Source organism: Cuculus canorus, chromosome 6 (assembly GCF_017976375.1).
Source record: "Cuculus canorus isolate bCucCan1 chromosome 6, bCucCan1.pri, whole genome shotgun sequence".
Lineage (NCBI taxonomy): Eukaryota > Metazoa > Chordata > Aves > Cuculiformes > Cuculidae > Cuculus > Cuculus canorus.
In genome coordinates, this window is record NC_071406.1 from 23,145,576 (window position 1) to 23,158,774 (window position 13,199).

The 13,199-nt window shown below is 43.1% G+C and overlaps 1 protein-coding gene across 1 annotated transcript; it reads left to right on the plus strand.

The window, feature by feature from the left end:
- The first annotated feature begins 1,191 nt into the window (after positions 1 to 1,191).
- CDCA7 (cell division cycle associated 7) lies at positions 1,192 to 10,885 on the plus strand. The gene is made up of 10 exons (XM_054069292.1): positions 1,192 to 1,431; positions 2,591 to 2,716; positions 3,114 to 3,224; positions 4,820 to 5,071; positions 5,489 to 5,566; positions 6,316 to 6,504; positions 6,941 to 7,081; positions 7,493 to 7,642; positions 8,232 to 8,368; positions 8,680 to 10,885. The coding sequence occupies exons 1-10, from the start codon at positions 1,411 to 1,413 to the stop codon at positions 8,708 to 8,710; spliced, it is 1,236 nt and encodes a 411-aa protein (XP_053925267.1). The 5' UTR covers positions 1,192 to 1,410; the 3' UTR covers positions 8,711 to 10,885.
- Positions 10,886 to 13,199: the final 2,314 nt, after the last annotated feature.

Below are 13,199 nucleotides of genomic sequence, written 5' to 3' on the forward strand. Positions count from 1 at the left end.
TTTGTAAAATCTTTTTCTGAAAGAAGACTATATCAAAATTCAGGAAACATCTTTCTCTTCCCAACTGAGCTGTCTTGCTTGGAAACCATGATGGGTGGCAATCCTCTGCTAATGTGGATTTAGGGGAATCAAGTGTGGTCTGGTCTCTGTAACTGTGTTAAGTTCATCTGCTTTTGTGCATGAGCTGAGAAGCCGGCAGCGCAGGTAAGTAGGTAATTACAGGCTTATTTAAAATGGAGATTCTTTTACCCGGCAGATTGCAGCTCGCGCAGGAAGAATAATGCCCACAGAAAACATCCACAAGGGCTCTTGTACTCTATTGTGCTGTAGCCTATTTACAGGCTTTGGCTTAGAGATGATTTGTGGTTTGCTTTACACAGGCGCAGGTTTGCGTGTGGGCTGCGTGTGCACGAGGCCTTCTTTCCTTGCACGGATTGCAAAGAGGACTTACCAGCAGTCGGGAAGGTGCCTGGAAGCGCTGAGCAGCTACAGTTGCACTGGTACTACACCCTGCTCAAACCACAGGATAAGCGGAGGATTATAGCAAACACCGAGGCCACAAATCCCACACAGCCTCTCTAGGGCTTCTCCCATTGCTATGGGCACCCAACGCCGCTCACACAGCACTTATTTTGCTGCATTTAACGGCCGTGTTTGCTTTAATGCGATATTGCCAACATTACATAAAATGGTTTACAAGGATTATGATTTATTTTCCCCTGGCCTGCCTCCAAGTAACACTTCGCAAAGAGCAGCGCAGGCAACTTCTAAAGCGCAGCCGCGCTGCTGCTGTGCCGGGGGAGCCGCGGCCCGGCTCCCGCTGCTGCCGGAGCTGCCACGCGGGGCGGGGGCTGTGGCTGCTCGGGAAAGCGCGCGCTGCCGCCGGGGCTTTCCCATGGAGCCCACTTTGGCCCCGAGGGGTGCCCGGCGGGGAGGCGGAGGCTCCGCAGCCCCGCGGCCGCTCCCCGCTCTCTTGAGAGCCGTCAGGTTTGGGAGTTTCCCATCAGGGCAGCGTTAACAAACGCGGTCCCGGCCTATAAAAGCTGTTAAAGGGAGAGAACCCCAGCGCCGGGCCCCACGCGGCCGCCCCCGCCCCGGCCGGGCGCTTTTCGCGCCACTGGGCAGGTCCTGGCAGCTCCACAAACCCCGCACCGCGAACCGCAAAAAAACCTCAAACAAACCCACGCGTTTCCCCACGCGCTGTCCCATCCGAGAGAGCCCGCGGGCTCCTCAGGTGGCCGGGCGGCTGGGTGCGGTGCGGGCACGGCGTGTGCCCGGTGCCCGCGGGTGTCACCGCATCTGCCAGGACGCGGGCGGCCGCGCGGGAAAAGCGCCGTCGGCCCCGCCCCTCGCGGTCCCGCGCGCTTTGGCGCGAACCTTCAGTTCCCCGCCGCCCGCCCCGCCGCCAGCATGGCTCCAGCGCGCCCGCAGGTGAGCGATGCCTTTTCTGCCTTCTCCGCCGCGGGGTGTCCGGCGGGTGCCCGGCTTGGGCTCGGCGCCCGGGCTCCTCCGGGCTCTCCGGCCCCGCCGGGCTCCTCCTGCCTCGCCCGCCCGGGGCGGGGGGGTGTCCCGGCTGCGGCGCCGCGCTCGGTGTTGGGGAAGGCGCCTCGTGGGGAGCGGCCCCGCAGCGGGAGGCGCGTTCCCCTCCTGGCCGGGGCCTCTGGGCGCTCCATCGGCGAGCGGCGCCCGGAGCGGCCCCTTTGTGTCCGGGGAGCTTTGTGTGCGGTGGGAGCTCTCCGCCCCGCCGGTACCGGTCGCTCGCCCCGGGCCCGCAGCGGCCGAGGCCCCTGGGTCGCCGCCGCCAGTGGCTCATGTCCAGCGGGAGCATTCCCCGGGAAAGAAAAACCCGACCCCCTCAGAAACAGTGTTTCAGCCTGGTGATAGCAACCAGCAGGCTGTTGTGTCTGTAACAGTTGTTTTAAAGCTTCTCTTTTCTTCGGATTTGAGCCTTAGTCCCTACCTTAGCAGCTGCAGCATGTTTAGTGTTCGCCTCAAACTCAAAGTGATTAATAAATCAAAGAAGGTTTCAAGGTACTATTTGTGTGCTTGTACTTTTTTCCAGCGTTGTCTGTAATGAGTGGGGAGGGTGTGATTTTTGTGTGTATTTCTACTTGGCTGTTTGCATAAAAGAAGTATTTCTAAACGAACAGAACTCATTATAACAATGATCGGAAATGTATCGGAGCAGAAACTGTTCCTGTTTCAAACTTTAGGAGTTATAGAATCATAGAATAGTTTGGGTTGGAAGGGACCTTAAAGATCATCTAATTCCACCCCCCTGCCATGGCAGGGACACCTCCCACTGGATCAGACTGCTCAAGGCCCCATCCAACCTGGCCTTGAACGCCTCAAGGGATGGGGCAGCCACAAAGCCCCAAAATTCAAAGCTTATTTCATCATGATAATGGGCATTTCAAAGCTGATGATAATGGGCATTTCAAAGCTGATGATTATTCATCTGACTTGTATTCAGGACTTAAATATCCTAAAATGTCCAAACATGCCAAACTGTAATTTAAGGATGTTCTCAAAAGCTAGTATGGTACAGTGGGTCTCATTTATTAATGGTGTTACCATTGTCCTTTTGCAGCGCCAAGGTTTTTCAGGAAGGAGAAACTTAACGAGATTCCGAAATACAAAACTGATTCCCATGGAAACATCTTCATCATCTGATGACAGTTGTGATAGTTTTGGCTCTGATAATTTCGCAAACACAGTAAGTACAGTACAAGAACAAATAAAACTGAAGTGCAGCGCTAGTAAAGCTTGCAAAATTGTAAAGCTGGTAAAGCTAGTAAATGTTTTGTGAACGATTAAAACTGCTTGCTCTGCTTATGTTTTTGTATAGTAGTTATGAATCTATGGTACATGCTGTAATTTCATTTCACTCTCCACTTGTGTTTATAGGTGCAGGCAGATTAGCTCTTTATTCTAGCCTTCGAAATGTACCTACCCTAACATGCCTGATAATTTGCAACTGCAGTTCTGAAATCCCTAGTTAAATGCCTTAACTATTTTTTTCTTTATTAAAGAAGTTATTTGCTTGTACTGCACTTGTAAATGTGAATGATTTGCTGTACAACTTCAGTTAAAGGGTATTTTATTCTTCATAGAAATGCAAGTTTAGGCCGGATATTAAAGAAGAACTGGCAAAAATTTTTCATGAAGCCTCTGATGATGAATCCTTCTGTGGCTTTTCGGAAAATGAGATTCAAGATGCATTGGTAAGAGCTGATTTTAGTTTGCAATATAAAATCCAAATTCTTAATACATTCTTAATTGAACAAATAACAGAGGCTTCAGCTTGAAAGTCGTGTATTGTCAGAAAGAAGCATTGTATTTAATTTAATGTACAGTCTATCTAACTATGGTTTTATTTTCTTTTCGCCTCCGTAAAAAGCCCCAGGCTTCTGAGCTTTGCAAATTCAGAAGGAAAATCTGCCATATGGATTTCCAAACCTGTTAAGACAGCCTTTGCTGGATGTTACTCTGTTAGATTCTAACATTTCTGGTTTTCTCAGTATGAAATGTTATGTCAGCCCATGGACTCCCGCAAACCTGAGAAAAATTTCTGTGTATATTGACATGCAGTCAGGAGTGTACTCTGACAGTGTAACAGGAAATGCTTTACTTCTTTAGTAGCAGAGAATTAGTGCTAGATGGTGAAATCTGCCTTCCTGCTTTTCCTTGACATCAGTGGAGGATCAGTTTTATTGCTTAAAAGGACTATTTAATAGAAAAGATGGAAGTAATACCATGTTTGGCCTAAAATAGCTTTGTTGTAATGTCAGAATGTGCTGAGGAATGTCTAGAAAAGGAAAAACATCTGATTGGAAGAGGATGTCTGAGTTAAATAATGCACAACAGTAAAGAGAGTAAGTAGGAAAAAAGCTGGAATAGATAAGTAAGAAAAAAGAATGGATAACTACACGTAGCGGGCAACTAGAACCACATACTTGGTTTAATAAAAACCCTGTGCAAATAAGGTTTGCCATTTGAGACTGATGGTCTATTGCGTATGATGCAGGAAGGCTGCTGTTATTTATGACCAAAACAAGGCTCTTACAGAGCCTAAACCAAAAAGTCAAATCTTACTGCAAAGTAGGCTTTTAATTGGGTGGGTGGATGAAGTGCTTAGGGACATGGTTTAGGGAGTGTTAGGAATGGTTGGACTCGATGATCCAATGGGTCCTTTCCAACCTTGTGATTCTGTGATTCTGTAATTAAACAAATTAATTTCTGTCCTCACTGAACTCTTGGTTCTTGCAAAAATTGTAAGCAAACCATCAGAATTCTAAGATAATACTGGGATTGTATTCAAAATTATTTCACTGACTGTCTCTAAACTTTCCACTTGATATTGTTGTACTGAGAGATGGCTGTTCTTGATAGCTTACAGACTTGTGTTAGACCCTGTGCTGAGAATTGTGTAGTAGCTTTTCTTACAGCCAAATACTGCAAAATCAAGGCTTTTAAAGGCGATTCTCTTTCTTGCACTTGCACACAAACTAACTTTGCTATTAAATCTGCAAATGATAGCAAAGACTGCTGCGGTTGAAACCAAGCTCCTTCTTCTGATATGTTGTGGCAGTACAGCATGGCTCTCCCTGAGAGTTTTGGGTTTTTTTCCTCTGTGCCTCCTGCCCCCCATTCCTCCTCCCCCTTAAAATATGCTAGAGTACTAGGACTGGAGATTTAAAGGTCTAGATTTTGGCCACATAGCCTCTTTAACCACTCCTCCAAAAAAAATTGTCGAACTGTATTTAATTGCAAGGAAACTTACTTGGATTTATGTACTTCCATTCTGGTTTGTTAACAGAAATTGGAATCCGATTCAGAGGAGAGTGATAGAAGTGCTGGAAGTGAGGTAGCTCGAAGAAGGCAGAAATGCTCTGTTCCTCTAAAAGTAGCCTTGAAGTTTCAACCCCGGAGATCGGAGAGGAGGAAGGGTGAGATGGAACCTCTTCCTGAAAAGCTGATGCCTGCTCCGGATTCTGACTCTGACTCTGAAGAAAAGGGTGCCTTGTTTTTAGAAAAAAGAGCTTTAAACATAAAGGAAAACAAAGCAATGGCAAGTACTCCTTCCGGCTCCTGGTGGGGAACCTCCCCTTCTCCATTCTCCTCCCCCCCTTTTGACTTTAGAGGACTTCTTTAGTTATTCAGGTTAACTCTTAATTGGAATTAAGTGAATTTATTGAGAGGAATTTACATTCCTAATATTTAAATCTGATACTTCTTGTTCACTGGTATGTGAAAATCCATAGGCTTAAGTACTTAGGTAAAATCTGTAGGCCGAAAAAATAGGGCTTCAAGATTAAATTTGGATGTTTTCAAATTACTTGTAATTACTAAAACATAAAAGTGAAAGTTGAAGAGTGATTGCATTTGCTGTAAGTAATTGTACTTGTAATCTATTGTCCTAGTCTTAAAGGTCTGTAATAGCGCATAAACACCCTCCTAAGACTCTGCTTCCTCTTTTTCTCCTTAGCTTGCAAAGCTAATGGCTGAGTTACAAAGTGTTTCTGGTATCTTTGGTGGAAGAAAATCATTGCCAACTGTCAGTCCTGTAAGTATAAACTTACTATATTTGCCTTCAGATTTCTGAGAGTCAAATTCTGATGTAACAAACTAGGACTCAATTAGAAATCTTAATAAACCATGTAAATCTAAGTCTAGTTCAGAGTTTTATTGCTTCCTGAAACAGACATCCTCACTGTGCAATTGCCTTTTGATTTACCACTGTACAAAGCTGAATAGATTCATTCATAAAGGTTAGCTGTCTCCACAGGCCAATAAAACTAAACAAGGTGCTGTGTAAATATGCATTTATCAAAGGCTGGAGATAAGGGGCCAGCTCAGACTTTTAATCTCAAGCCTGAATATTCTGCGAGTTTGAAGCCTTGGGAAAAAAACTTGACATTTGGCCTAACTAGGTCCTTAAAGAAGGTTGGTTTGTGAATTGGCAGTGTAATGAATTTTACTGCTAATTTATCTGGAAGTTATGTGAAGGTGGAAACACCACTAAAAGTTGCAGCTACTAATAGACAAAGGATTCTGCTGCTGCTTGGGGGAATTATTTACCTTATACCTGCATGGACACAAACTTGCTTTTAAGTATTTCTCTGCAGCTAGCAGAACGCCCAAGATGAATTTGCATAGGATGTTTTTACCTTGTGTTTTCTGATTTGGGATAGTGGGGAGATGACTTCTTTAGGAACAGAAGAAAGGCATGTCTTATTGGAGAGGAATTCACAGTAGGGACAGGAGCTGTCTGGGTGTTCGCCTGTTTCATTAGGGGCTTTTAAACATTACTAGGGACCAAAGCGACTTCCAAGGCGTTCGTTGCCCAGAAGTGCTTTGAGGAGGAACCCAGAACGAAGTTCTCGGCCTCACACAAGATCCAGGTCCCTCATTGAAGGTCCTCCTACTCCTTTACCAGAAGAGGAAGATGACGATCCATACGTCTTAGTGAGAAGAAGAAAGATGTCTGATGAATACTTGGAGGTATGTTGAGGTTCTAATTTTCCTGTTACAGGTTGATCATGAAGGTGGTTTTGTATCCCTTCAAGAAAATGGCAGTTCTCACAGAGCAATTCATACAGACTTAATCAAGATTATGAGTATGCCATGACCTGAGAATAAGTACAGAGAACAGAATATTGTATGTGTTCTCCATTTCCTGCCTTATCTTTGATGAATGATTTCCTCTTGCACTCCAGCAGGAATTAAGATACAGTAGCACTTCTGCACCCTGAAGGCGACAGATCCAAGTGAAGGTGCTAAAGCTGCATTCGTATCATATGCCTTTGCAAAGATCTGTTATCTCTCATTAAATGTAATGGGTATTTGAGACCTTGGCATTGCTTTGAAGATCCACACCTTGTTTGTGTAAAGTTTTTTCTGAAGCTAATACTGAAAGTATTGTGTCTTCGCTATTCAGCATGAAGCCCGAACTCCCAGGAGGGGTCACCGTGGTGCCATGGCTTTTCCACACATTGTGCGCTCAGTTGAAGAGATAACAGAGGAAGAGCTGAATAATATTTGTGGATCTGCAAGAGAGAAAGTGTATAACAGGGCCATGGTAAGTATATTCCAACGTTGTGAAGTCATTTTCTTGTTATTCCCTGCTTATGGTTTAGCATCAAGTAGAGCAGACTCCCTCTCACTGGAAGGAAGGATGTGTCTTTTGGGAGAAGTGTGTCTGAGATCTTGAAATGTCACCTCTTATCTGTTCCTGAATTTATAGAATGACCCCTACCAAGCCAATTACCTTGCTTTCACTCTGGAACAACTGTAGTACCTAGGTGATACCAGCTGGGGAAGGTGATTAATGGACACTAAAGATACAGTCTTAGTTGGAACTTGCAAGGTGACTTTCTGTTTCAGGATAAGCACTGCTAGCTGCCTAAGAGATTACTTGTTAAATGCTCTGCTCCTAACTAAAAAGCCATCTGTAATGTCTTGTTCTTGGACGACTTTCCCTGTGTTCTAGGGATCCACCTGTCATCAATGTCGCCAGAAAACCATAGACACCAAGACAAATTGTCGTAATCCTGATTGCATAGGAGTACGGGGCCAGTTCTGTGGGCCATGCCTCCGCAATAGGTATGGGGAAGATGTCAGAACGGCATTACTGGATCCGGTAAGATGGTTTTGAATATTGGCTTTCTTGTGCTAAATTTGAGCAGAGATATGCATTGGTTACTTATAGCAAGAGTTTGGAAGGGAAGCAGGGAAACCGCTTACAGTGGCTATAGTGGATAACTCAGTCCTGATTTGATTAAGACTGAATCACAGAACCTTGTGTTGTGTAAAACTTGCTGTAGTTACTACTTCTGTAGCTTTATTTGCAGGAGTAAACTATGAGAGCAGAGTAGCTGTCAGAATATTCTAGTATTTGAGCATCAGAATAATGTTCCCTTTTGCCTTGCATTAGTGCTCAATGCCCTATGGAAAGGAACTGTGTTGTAGACAGAGTGCTGCTGTTGTGGGCTGCGGAAGTGGTGCAGGAGTTCAGCAGAGGGGAATGCTTCCAGTGGTTGTGTGCATGGCAGGCAAAGGAGAGTATAATCCCTTTCAGGCTGAAGAATTTTCACTGGTTTAGATAATTTCTGCAGCACTGATGTTTGTTGCAGAGCTCACTTGTGGAGCAGGGCCCTCTTTAAGTTATGGGTGTGAGTCATGGCTGGCATTCTGGTTCAGTTAAAAAGGCTTGTTTGTCCTTCGTCTAGACCTGGAGGTGCCCACCGTGTCGTGGAATCTGCAACTGTAGCTTCTGCAGACAGCGAGATGGCCGATGTGCTACAGGCGTCCTGGTCTATCTGGCCAAGTACCATGGCTATGACAACGTGCATGCCTACTTGAAAAGGTCAGTATGCCATCATGTCAGTGGCGTGACTCTGCCCTAAGTGGGATAAGCAACTCAAAACGGGGGGAGTTCTCCACGTCCCAGTTTGTCAGGCAAATCTCAAGATGAGTCCTTGATGCCTGAAAATCTGAGATTTTGCCATAGGATTTTTCTGACACGTTGGTTCTTACCCAAAACAAGTGGTATATCCACTCTCTCTTTTGGCTCTCTACTCCAGCTGTGTTTATTGTCAGGGCTTCCACTAGTTTGTCTAAAGAGTTTCCAAACAGTGTTTTGCTACAAGCTAACTCATTTTTCTGCTTGTCTTTCAGTCTGAAACAAGAACTTGGAATGGAAGACTGAAGCTGTGACTGCCTTTAAATTATGTACACTTTCACTAATTTCATATTGTTGCCTACATTGTTGCCTACAGTTAATTGTTCAATCAAATGAGATTACAAAGCCAGTGCCTGCCTTTCTTCCCCTTTTGGGTAAAAAGGATAAAGAACTTTTACTAACCTCAATGCAAACCACACTTGGGAAAACTGTTTAATGAAGGTCTTTGCTCACATGCCATTGTTTTTCTTTTTAAACAACTTTGCAAATCAGACGGCATCAGTCTTTGCTTTCACGCTAATAACTCTTTTTTTTTTTTTTCTCCCCTGAAAGGAGATGGGGCTTTGAGCCATTAGGGTTGTGTTCATGCAGTGTTCCATGCTGCAGGTTTATTTATATTTTGAAGTAGATCATAAAAAGATACAAATGTTCTGAAAATTCAGAATTAAGGGCACTGTTCCCAGAGGACCAAGTGGGGAAAGGTATGTGCTTAACACCAGGACAACTTCTGCAACACAGACTCTTACTGAACATAAATGATCAAATAGAAGCTAAGAATGCTCTAAAACAACAGTGTATTTTTAAGTTCAAAAAAGAAGCCCTAAAGGTTGCAGCTGAGCAGTACCCAAGCACTAATACTTGGTTTTATAGAGTACTCAAAGTACATGTTGGCTATTTCAAGGGAGATTGTCTGAGTGACTTAAGAAATGCAGCAGAAACAGTTGGGAGTACCACTCTATTTTTGCTCAGATGAGAGGAGGTCGCTGCTGAAAATTTCCCAGCACTAGCACGAATGTTGCCTAGTGATGAAGATTATCAGAGAAGACTGATACACATTGTGGAATGACCACTCTGTGTAAAACAGAATGTACCTTTTCCTAAATTACTGGTTTTGTGGGTCTCTTCTCCCTGCTCTTGCTGCAACCACAGAACTGCTTCTTTCCAGAATTGGCACTGGTCCTGGTGAAAAGGGATGCCTCCAGACCAGGGGTTGATTCAGTAGAGGGGTAGTTCACGTGGCTGTTAGCCAGCTACAAGTGGATGGAAGATGGTAATTTGTTGAATTTGGTTATCGGGAACAGGAGCAATGACAATCACTGGAATCAGAAGCCTGAATTTTTTTTTTACCTCTGAAAAAAATTAAAAAGCAAGGACTTTCTAAGCTATAGTCCAGTTTAAAGCAAGTTATTCTTCCAGTTGCATAGAGCAGCATAAAGGTAAATATATAATGTTCTTAGGAGACACCCTGATGGCAGTAACAGATGAGGAAGAACAATTGCTTCGTCAAAAAGGCTTTTAAAAATAAATAAGGACATGTATTGGGTTGCGTATAATTTGTGAGCACTTATAAGTGTGATTAGTGCTGTGGTCTACTCCTTAACCATCCAGCCCTATTTCTGTATCTGGCTCTGCATGACTGTAGAAGGATATTTTGCGTGATGTTGTTAATGAAGCATGAGCACAGTGAAAATGTAGCTGAAGAATTCTAATGTGCTCTGTTGATGGGGTCTTGTGTACTCAGTGCTGTAGAAAAGAAGATGCCCTGGAAATTGCGTTTGGAGAACCACAAAGTGTATAAATGTGCTTAGTTTGGTTATGGAAACTGCTGAATAAGCTTTGTACAAGGTTTAGAATGCAATGTTATAAACAATGTATGGTTGAATAGTAGAAGAATCAACTTGCTTTTATCGAGCACTAGAAGAAAACATGGGTTTAGACTTCTCTGCTTGCACAGTATTTGCACTGTGCGTATACATAACAATCCACAGTTTATACCTTTCTGGAAATTACATCAGTGTAATCAACAGGAGAGAAGAATTTAAAAATGAGATATTTATGTCTCAGACTTGCAGTTCTGTTTCATAAATCATCCATCCTATTGAAAATCTCCTGCCTTCTCTTTGTCTGTTTTTATGGTGTGAATAGCTGTGCAATCTGAGGTGGAAAGTGCTTTACCCTCTAGGTACATTTTGTGAAGAAGGAGCTCTAGAAATACATGTTCTGACAGATAAGACTGAATTTTTTAGGTTTTTTTTGCTCTTAATTGCTGGACTTACCTTCTGATTGCTTTGAGTGTGAAAGGACTGTGCTAAAAGCAAACCCCTGCATTGTATCACAGACTGTTGTATTCAAATTTACTCGGATCTACAATGTTCTGTGCAAATTCTTTTTATTTTGAAAATAAAAATTTCCTGTATTTGAGTTTTTGCCTCTTAACTGTTTTTAGAAAGCCCATTAGAGCTATACTTAGATTTTGCCATCTTTCAGGTAAACTTTTGTTGTGAAGTGGAGTCAGTAGTTCCCGTCATACCTGGGGGAACACTAAGACTAGTACATTTTTCTCTCCCTATCTGTATGTCCCTGAACCAGCCTTGCTCTGCTACTCATTGTTTGGTACCTCCTCATGACGAGCTTCCAATGGTAGAAATGTGTAGGTGCTGAGTTCAGGCTGGATACAGACTTCAAGCACGTGTGCAATGTGCTTGGCCTTCTGCTTTTTGTTGTTGTTGTTGTTGTTGTTGTTGTTTTTTAAATGAGATGCCTGTATCCTGAGCCGAGAAGAATGAGGAGCATGTTACCACTTTGGACACAAGCTGAAATGAGATGCCTGCCAATATAAATATATATATATATATATATATATATGTAAAATTATTATTTTTTTCAAACAAACTCTTAAGTAGCTTCTCTTGGGAGCTCTGTGCGGGAGCAGACAATTACCTGGGGGGCCTTGATTGCAGGCAGGCAGTGCGGAAGACTATTTTTGATACTTCTGCTGCTCGACTTCCTATAAGGGTAGCTGAGCCTGGAGAGAGGAGTAATGTGAGACTGTAGCAGAAGACTACACAAAGCCGACCTGCAGTGAGAGGAAACACGGAAAGAAGTGATCAAGCAAGGGTGACTGAGCTCTCCCCAGATAACTCTACTGGTGAAATCCTCATGTCATTACTCTCACCTAGAATCTTTATTTAGATGCATTACCTTTCATCACACTGGTGGTGATGCAAGAATAATTTTTATGTAGCTGTGTAGTATGTTTATGTTTTACGTGATGATTTTTGAGGTGTTTCAATATAACTTTTTCCCTAAGCGTCTGTGCCATGGCTACTTAAATACTATTGATGTTAACTGGACAAAAATTAAAGAGCTCATGGTTTAGATCTGCTGCTATTTAAGGAACTTTATGAGAAAAAGATCCTCACTCTTGTGAGCTTTAAAAACAAAGATGCATGGAAATAGAGAATAACTGTTAAAGGAAGAACAGAGCTCATGTGTGAAGTAGAATGACTGTTAATTTATAATTGAAAAAGGTTCTACGAGTCGATATTCTCTCAGTGTCAGGGCCAGGTGATCTGTTCCTAGGTCTGATGCAACTTCTGTATTTTTTTTTACCTGGTATGATAATTTATAACTGATTTAAATTTATAGAAGTAGAATACTGGAAAGACTAATAGGCAAATTACACCTTTAGATTCCTTGGACCTTTGCTCCCTGTGAGGGGAGTTGGATGAGAAGGGCAGAAATGTGAGTGACAACCTCTTTTTCTTATTGTATTTAAGTTAAATATGTAAGTAACACCCCATCTATTGATGGAATTGGCTAAAACATCCTTACTATAGGAAGATTGTCTTAGACTAGTATATATCAATATATTATTTGCTTCTTCCTTATCACTTGCTTTTCAGTTAAGCCAAATGGTCTGATCAACTCTGAATACAGAGATGTTGTTTTGTCTTATCTATTAAACAAACTGCTTGGGTTTTTTTTTCGTTATATTTAAGTTACAAAACCAGCATTACTAGCTGGTGAAGTAGCATAAGCTATATGTTCCAGAGCAATTCATTCAGCCACTTAACCAACTACATCAGTATAGGGAACCACAAGAAATTTTAAAAATAGGCATTAGCTTTGGGAACTACCCTCTCCCTCTTCCTAGCCTCATGGCTAACACACATTTATTTTGTCTGCCGGAAAGCTAAAAACATTTTTTTTAAGAGAAAAACAGGGATATGGTAATGAAGTATCATCATCATTACCGTCATCATTTGCTTGGGTAGGCTAAAGGGCAAGATGGTTGCATCTAGTCAAAGAATGTCTTTCTGTGTTACAGGGTGAGGGAACGTAGCTGACTTTGAAACCGTTCCTGTAATACGTGGTGCATCCGAAGCATTTGGCAGGAGAGTCACCCACTGACCTCTGCTGGCATAAACCAGTTTGTTCTCTTAGAGCTAGTGTAGCTCCTGCGTGGCTAATGGCATAAGCTAGTGTGGAGGTTCTGGAAACACTACCTGCTGTTCTTTTATGTTCTTGGCCTCGCAACTAAAACAAAGTGAGTAAAAGGGTACGGCTTCCTCTGTCAAGGATAGGCCAGCCAGTCTGTGGGGTTGTAAATGCCAGCACTCAGTGCTGGGCTGTGTCAGAGATATGTGAGTGCATGGGCTTCAAACATTGAGAGGACAGCATGACACTTTCATGCTTGGGTCACGCCCTTCTTCCAAATAATAAGACTACAGCT